Here is an 8,347-nt window from a genome sequence, read left to right as displayed (position 1 = left end):
CACGGGGCATTCCAGCCACCTTCGAAAAGCCGTTACCTGAGTCAGGCAGTCTGAGGAGGCGTGCCCCTGGCCACACTCTAACACTGTGAGGCCCACGTGTCCCCTTCTGAGCCCGGTCAGCCAGGTCGACATTGCATTGAATTAGCTCCAGCTAGTTACACATTGAGAAAAAGCAAACAAAAATAAGTACGTTGCTATTTATGATGTATTTCATAGACTTAAGTGTATTCCTAATTTAACGGTGCAAATACTAATGTATATATACTGTACAGTTGAGATTTTAAAGCTCATATTTTTATATCCCTGCATCACAAGATGTTTGTTACAGCGCAGTCCCCAGTCTGTTAGGGAACGGTGGCGGCTGTGGGGCAGCGCTGGCTTGCATTCAGTCTAGACAGATTTATACTGCCGAGTAATGGAAAGTTTGGGTTCTTTTTTGCTTTCTCAATATTAAAAAGGCTCTGTATGCATGGTGGGGCTGTGTAAATACTCTTAACTATGGCCCTGTTTAAACTTACGAGTGTTATTTATGGGTCAAGCAATGTAAACTGTATAAATGTTAAAAAAAAAAAAACACTACCAAAAACCAAGACCCCACACGCGGAATCTACAGTGAGTGGGGTGGGCCCCTGCCAGGCTCGGCGAGGTGCAGCTGACCTTGGGTGGGGGTGGGGACAAGCCCAGTGGAGGTCTGCACGCAGCTCGTGCTGGGGGCGGCCACTCCTTCCCAGGGAGGGCCCAGCTGGGGGAGTCGACGCTGGGCTGAACGAATGAACCGCAGTCTCCACGGGTCCCGTTCCTGCGTCCACAGCTCCGTCCTGCCCTGAAGGGCCCGGAAGTGTCTGGGAGCTTCGGGGAGGTATTTAATAAACACCTAATAAATGACATGCTGCCTTTCTGAGTACACATTTCTGTGCGTCTCCTGGGCATGGTGCAGGCTGCAGCCTTGCTAGGCACCGCCCCTCCCTGCCTGCCCACAGGTCTAAGAAGAGCTACCAGCCAGACCGGGCACACTAGGCTATGAGCCTGCCCACGCAGTTCTCTGGCACAGACGGGCGAGGAGTTCTCCTGCTGCCAGGGCCCAGCATGCCCTCGGTCCCACCTCTGGCCAAGCGATGGACTTGGCTTCCTCCTGCCAGGCTGCGCTCAGAGGCACACATGCAGTCAGTGGGCAGAGAGCATGAACGTTACAGCTGCCACGGTGACAGTACTGGGATGTTCCCCACAGAACCGCTGCTCCAGGCAGCGTGTGCGGGAGCTGCCCACGAGGAGGGCCACGTGTCCATGCAGTGCGTGCGGGAGCTGCCCACGAGGAGGGCCACGTGTCCGTGCGGTGTATGCGGGAGCTGCCCACGAGGGCCACATGTCCGTGCAGCAAATTGCTCCATTTTTCTTCCCCACCGCATTTCTAAACCTCTTCACGTGAGAGTCTTACCACCATCGTCCCACTTTGAAGACAGTTACAGACCCCACGCTGGAGCGGCAGGTGCACCCTGGGGCAGAAGGCTGCGATAAAGGGTGTGGAGGGTCCACAGAGGTGTGAAGCTGCTGCTCGGGCCACCTGCATTCCTTCATGAGAACATGGGTCGAGTCCCAACTCCACTGCTGACACAGACCCGGGGTGTCAGCTGCGGATGACGCAAGTGGGCAGAGGCCGGCCACGCGGGGGCCGCTCCCGCGTTCCTAACGTCGGCCAGCCGCTGCAGGCACTGGAGGAATGAATCCAGAATCGAAGACCTAGGTAGACCTGCCTTCCAAATAAGATGAAAATGCTTAAATAAAAACAGCATAAAGAAGAAAGGATGGGTAGTGCCTGGCGAATGTGGGACACAGGTCTGTCCTCAGAACCACCCTTGTTCCTGGCATTCTCACCCTAGTCCTCACTCTGAAGTGTTTACATTACACGCTGGGCAGCACAGTGGCACAGCAAGCTAAACCTCCACCTGGAGCACCAGCATCCCATTTCATGTCCCAGCTTCTACACTTCTCTGCTTGAGGCCTGGGAAAGCAGTAGAGGATGACCAAAGTCTTGGGCCCCTGCAGCCATGTAGGAGACTGAGAAGCAGCTCCTGGCTCTGGACCAGAGTAACCTAGGCAGTTGTGGCCATTTAGGGAGTGAAGCAGCAGATGGAAGATCTTTCTCTTTCTGTAACTCTGACTCCAATGCACACCAGCCAAGGTTCAGAGCCAGGAAGCAGGGCTCATGCTCACCTGGAGCCTGCAGCAGCAGGACTGTGCGAGGGGGTGGGAGGCGGGGGATAGGCAGGGAGGCTGCTGCTCCAAAAGCACCATGCTGTGGCCCTCAGCCACGGCCACCCTGCGGAGAAGGGAGGAGTTCCCGGATGAACGTTCCCAGCACTGTCACTTGGGCATGGCAGAGCAGGATCTGCGTGGCCACCTGGTGCTCCTGGGACAAGCTCTGCCCCAGGTCTCCTGGAAGGAAGCTGTGAGACAGCGACCTCCACTCCCTGCAGCCAGTCACTGTCCGCCATGCCAGTACCCAGGGGCTGAGCTTGGAAGTGGGACCCAAGGCCGTGGGATCTGTGTATGTGTGGCTGGTGTGTGCCCAGCCAGGTCTTCGGGCAGTGGGCTGGGCCTGTGAGCCACAGGGAGGCGCTGGTGTGCGCCTGTGCTAGAACTCTGCAGTGGCTTGGAAGGGCATGGCCACCGGGTTGCCTTGACGCGGGGCTCCTGCTGACTGCCACAGAAAGCCGTGTGGCGCTGGCCACAAGGCTCATTCTGAGGAGCCGGCCATGGGCCAGTCTGCAAGCCCTGGATGCAGTCACTGTTTATAAAAACGTGACCCAGGCCGGCACGATAGCGTAGCAGCTAAAACCCTCGCCTTGCACGTGCCAGGAACCCATATGGGTGGGTGCCATTTCCAATCCAAGAGGCTCCACTTCCCATCCAGCTCCATGCTTGTGGTCTGGGAAAGCAGTTGAGGAAAGCCCAAAGCCTTGGGACCCTGCGCCTGCATGGGAGACCCAGAAGAGGCTCCTGGCTCCTGATCGGCACAGCACTGGGTGTTGTGGTCACTTGGGGAGTGAATCATCAGACGGAAGGTATTCCTCTCTGTATATCTGACTTTGCAATAAAAATAAATAAATCTCAAAAAAAAAAAAAAAGGTGACCTTTTTATTGAAACACAAAGAAGGAAAATTATCAGAATCCAAAGCAACTCCGCGTCAACTTTCAATTAAATCCTAGTCCCAGGAGTATGATTTCAAAATTCTTTTAAATGGTCAGAATGAAAAATTGCTATTCATCTCACTTCTCTAGCCACTGACTGGAAAGCTCTGGGATGGAGGAGTGTGCCTGTGGGGGTGTCCACTAAGCTCCCCCGACACACCGGGAAGGTTTCCAGGTGCAAGGCAGCACAAATGTCAGGAGTGATGGTGTTGTACTTCCGGGATCACAGCTGTCAATATCAACTCAGGAAGAAAGTGCAACGTGGCTTTGTAAAAACCACTGTGGAAGCAAAGGCCGCGAGCCAGGTCCTTGGGTATGTGCACTGACCTGCAGCAGGCCGTCTTCCACTGCAGGGATCAACTCCAGCAAGAACCGAGTCAGCTACACAGAAAGGAGGAGAGACACAGAGATTTTCCGTCCATTGATTCACTCCCCAAGTGGCCGCAACGGCCAGAGCTGAGCTGTCCTGAAGCCAGGAGCCTGGAGCTTCTTCCCGTGTGGGTGCAGGGTCCTAAGACCTTGGGCCATCCTCAGCTGCCTTCCCAGGCCACATGCAGGGAGCTGGATGGCAAGCAGGGCCGCTGGGATTAGAATCAGCGCCCATATGAGATTCTGGCATATGCAAGGTGAGGCCCTTAGCCACTAGGCCACCACACGGGATCCCTGACTTCCTTTCTTACAAAGCCATCTCTACTTGGGCCAACCTGGAAAGTGCCCTGCGCCCTTAGCTCTGCCACTGGGTAACTACAGCCGCTGAAGCACAAACCCTCCTAGATCCAAGTGATGGTGTGAGCCACAAACAGGGCAGTCTGATCCCTGCTCAGGAAGGGATGGTCCCACTCAATTCTACACACCAGTCAGGAAGGGAAACCTCAAGTCAGTGTGTTATACGCCACATCCAATATGGTATACTGGGCTCTACTAAAGAACAGAATGCAACTTCAAGAAAACTCAAAAACTTTGGGCAATGTTAGTCACAATGACCCAGCAATAGAACACTGCACAGAGCTCAAGTCAGGGGACGCGGCCCAAGTGGCCTGAGCTGCTCACAAGGCAAGCTGAGGTGGCCCTGTCCAACCGGCCAAGGTGGGTGATCACAGTGGACAAAGGACAGGCACTGCCTGGTGCAGGCCAACACATGGCCACTGGGGCGCCCCACCAGCTCAGCACGCCAGGCTCATGCAGTCTGCAAAGCTGTGGCTGCCACCTTGCAAAGGGATCCAATAGCGTGGCAGACACACTTGCACACTGTAAGGGTCCTAGCTTGGATAACAGAGGACCTCCCACTCAGAGGTGATGCCCCACTCCAAGGTGTGACAGCCACAGTCCCGGGAAGGCAGCTGTGGGACTCCTGGAAACTGCCAGGGACCGACCGGTCCACACCCACGCCAGCAATTCCTGCTCACTGGCCTGGGTGACCCTGGAGCTTTCTGGACCGTGGGTGGGCTGCACCGCCCCCCCAGCCCGCCTGCCCTCACACAACAGCCATGACCCAGGGACTCCAGCGAAGCCAGAGCCAGTAGCCCACCACCAATACCTGACCTGGCCAGTATGCCATCTTCCAAGCCATGGCCCAAAACTGGGACAGCCTACCTTAGCACCCAGGGTCCAGGAGCGAGCAGTGCAGTGCAGTGCAGCTAACACCAGGGCCTGCCTTCTGAAGCATCTAGATCTGTAGATGGGTTCAGGGTAAGAAAGTGGCTGAGAAATCAGTGTTTTGGGCAAGAATACTGCTTACCGAGTTTGCCAATCCCGGTGTTTCCGAGAAAGGCTAAGGCCGCACCCCCGTAAGGGGAGTGGCTAACCTTGCCCTGAGCCTTAGCGTGAGCTCCACTCACACTACAGGACAGCAGCACTCAGTAGTGCCTGCAGGAAGAAGCGACAGAACCAAGGTCAAACAGAGAAACTGCTGGGAAGACCCATTGGCTCCAGAGTCTGTGAGTGGCCTACACCCAGCTCCAGGGGCACGAGGAGGCAGGGAGCTCTAGAGGGGCCATGTCCTAGGAGTCCGTGCTGCTCCGAGGCAGGCCAGGCAAAGGCAGAGGGCCCCTGCACGCCAGCTGCTGCACACCAACCGCTCATCTTCTGCAAACACCCTGCTCGCCATTCCCACATGCACCGCACCAAGATCAGCCCCCCAGGCCCTCCTTCACATCACCCCTCCTCCTGAACCACTTCCGCAACAGACTCTGTGCCTCCAGGACAAAGTCAGTGCCTCTGTGAAGCCAGCTCAAGTGGACAAACGTGAGCACCGGTGACCTTGTAACCAGCACTGGAGTGGAGCAGCCTCGATTCAAACCAGCACCAACATGCGACGCTTCTATTTCAGTCGGCGGCTTAACCCGCTGCCCCACAACACCGGCCCCAAGGCCTACCACTCAGACTTGGCAAAGCAGCACAAAAGACAACGTCATTACTTAAACTTAGTTGCTTTATTTGCAATTTTAAAATGAACAAAACATCTTACAGAATGGGGTTTTCCTGTTGACCACTGAAGGTTTCAGAGTCAAATAACAATTTTTGTAACTGGGCCTACTAAAAATGATAGTGTAAAAGCAAACCTCTTTAACCTAGACTATTTTGCAAAGTACATTCCCTGGTACATGAACTGTGCTATCCTACAATTAGACTGGAAAGGCAGCTCCAAACCCCAAGTGATTTAACACTGCAAAGCCCACAGAACTAGGCGCTGCGCAGGCTACTGTGGCCATGTTGGAGAGAGCAGGCACAGAAGTGAAGCTGAGGGAGGAGGAGGACGGGGGAGAAGAGGAGGAGGAGGAGGAGGAGGACTGCTGGCCCCGCATTCCCACCATGTGTAACGGAGACTCTCTAGCCAAGGGAACCCTCTGTCTGGGCTGCGTTCTCACGTTTACTTGTAAAGTTGCGATATCTGAACTACCAGAACGCAGGCCTGCATCGAAGAGACTGTAGTCGAAAGCAGACCGGGGCTGCACATGGCAGCACACGGCAGCCGGGCCAATAGTTCTTGGCCTTTATAATGCACATGACAAAGCATGTGACCTCAGGGGACAGTGCCAGAGGTGCCTTCACACCAGTCAGATCGGCGTAGCAAAGGCCCTAGCAGCCCACGGAGCAGTGTTCATCACTGCCCTCAACCAGGTTGGAAACTGATCGACTGGGTACCATGCATTTGGAGGCATCCGACATAGATGGGTCACATTATTCACGTTATATTCACTCTGGAGTTGCTTTTTTGATACTTTCAACAAACGTTATCAAAAACCTGGCCATGTTGGAGAAGGGAGTGGGAGACAGGAGGCTGGAAAGGAAGCAGCCTGATACCTGGGACCGCCTCCCTCTCCGCTGGGATGCCCCTGGGCTGCAGTCAGTGCCCCAGGAGGCCAAGCGGCCCTGTGGCACATGGAGGGCAGGGCTGAGAACACCTGCCTGCCCGGGCACACCCCAGGAGTCCTGGGTAACCTGCACATGCTTTAACTGTGGGCATTTTATCAGCCATTTTCTCAAGTGGGCAAGATGGCCTATATAGAAAAAATTAAAAGTAGACTTCCGGATATTTCAAGCATATTTAATGTTCAGGAACTCCCAACTTTAAACCCGAGGCCACCCCCTGAGGGGGCTGCTGGACACCGAGTGCTCCCATGCCCCATGTGGCCCATTTATCAGGACACTAAACTCGAACACGGATGAAACGGGATGTCTGGCCCTGGGCCTCACAACCCTGCTGCCAGACAGAAACTCCCGCAGGAAGGACACACGGGGGAGGCCAGCACGTGGCTCTCGGGCACGAACAATCAGCTGCCCCACGGCCCCTGTGGGGGGAGTGCACACAGCACTCTGAGGGCAGACGGTTGTACCTGAGAGCGGCTGCAGGAGCTTTATTTGACATGGAGAGGTGGTCACCTACCACAAAGGAAGTCTCTTCACTGCAAAACTTCCATCTATGAAGAATTTACACAGCCCAGGGTTCAGGTCATCTAGAAACACTTTCCTGCTGAGCGAGGACCCTCCTAGAGCGGCTCTCCGAGCCCAGGAGCGGCAGTGTCATATTCGGCGATGAAGCGTTTCAGCTCCCCCACACAGCGCTCACCCAGTTCGTGTAAGTTCTGCCGCAGGGCAGGCTGGATGGACTTGGCCAAGGAAGGGTCCTTCTCCACCAGCATCTTCACAACCATCCCGAACGTTTCACAGTCTTGCCGGTAAACCTACAGCAGAGAAGCGAGTGCGTCAGCAGGGCGGGGCTGGCAGAAGGCACCGAGCCAACGGCTCCCGTGCTGCTGTAGGCACGGTGGCCCGAGACCATGCAGCCTTCCTGATGAGCTTGGCTGACCCAGAGGGAGCACGGCCCATCACAGCACCTGCAGGCCCAAAGTGCTCGCTGCTGCCAGGGGCATCAAAGGAGCCAAAGGAAAGCACAGCCATAGTCCGGCTGGCGCATTTGTGTGAAACAAAGAAGTTTCTGTGATAATTCCTCCCTTTAGATTGTAGTCAGATTACAAATATGAAGTTCCGTTTAGCATACAACACCCCCCTTTCCAAGTTAAACTGAACCCTACACAATCATGTCTCACACACAGGCACCCTGGCATGTACACATCTATCTGCAACGATAAGCACACCAACGTTATCTTACAGGTTCCACTTCAACGTACACCTGTCTTCCACTGACTTCAAGAAAGTGTGTGCATAAGGTTATCAGAGACATTAGTACTTCCTGCCCAAACACTGTTGCTTCCTCCACAATGAAAGTCTCTTAGTTTGAACTCACAAGACCCACTTTCACATTGTTATCCATGCTTTGGCCCCAGGCTTAGGGACCCTGCACCCACGTGGGAGAGCGAAGAGAAGCTGCTGGTCCTGGCTTTGGATCAGCTCAGCTCTGGCTGTTGCAGCCAGAGTGAACCAGCGACCAAAGACCTAACTCTCTCCCTCTGTAATACTTTCAACCACAATAAGTAAATCTTTTTTAGAAATTGCTCAACTTCTCTTTTCCCCCTTAAATAAAGAGCATGTACCAGTGTTTGTTCTCTAACACAGGCCTGCACTCATTTTGAAAACCTTACAGATCGGCGTCTAAGGCACTGCTCGGTTCGTGACCGTGTATGCTCCAAGTGCAGTGAAGGCAACTGTGTTTTAGTACGCATCTCTAATATTTGCTTTGAATGCTTAAAAATGCCTA

The 8,347-nt window shown here is 54.4% G+C and overlaps 1 protein-coding gene across 5 annotated transcripts in view; it reads right to left on the bottom strand.

Annotated features, from left to right (window-relative positions):
- Positions 1-7,082: 7,082 nt before the first annotated feature.
- PPHLN1 (periphilin 1) overlaps positions 7,083-8,347 on the bottom strand; it is a 70,883-nt gene continuing 69,618 nt past the window's right edge. For 2 of the 5 annotated variants that reach the window (XM_058656125.1, XM_058656126.1), the window contains one exon: positions 7,084-7,373. In XM_058656125.1, the coding sequence (XP_058512108.1) occupies positions 7,179-7,373 (195 nt within the window). In that variant the 3' untranslated portion in view covers positions 7,084-7,178. Of the gene's footprint in view, positions 7,374-8,347 lie in introns of all 5 variants that reach the window. The other 3 variants (XM_058656127.1, XM_058656128.1, XM_004597888.4) reach the window with 2 other exon arrangements.

The sequence above is a fragment of the Ochotona princeps genome, chromosome 27, assembly GCF_030435755.1.
Source record: "Ochotona princeps isolate mOchPri1 chromosome 27, mOchPri1.hap1, whole genome shotgun sequence".
Lineage (NCBI taxonomy): Eukaryota > Metazoa > Chordata > Mammalia > Lagomorpha > Ochotonidae > Ochotona > Ochotona princeps.
This window is presented reverse-complemented; position numbering and strand designations above follow the sequence as displayed.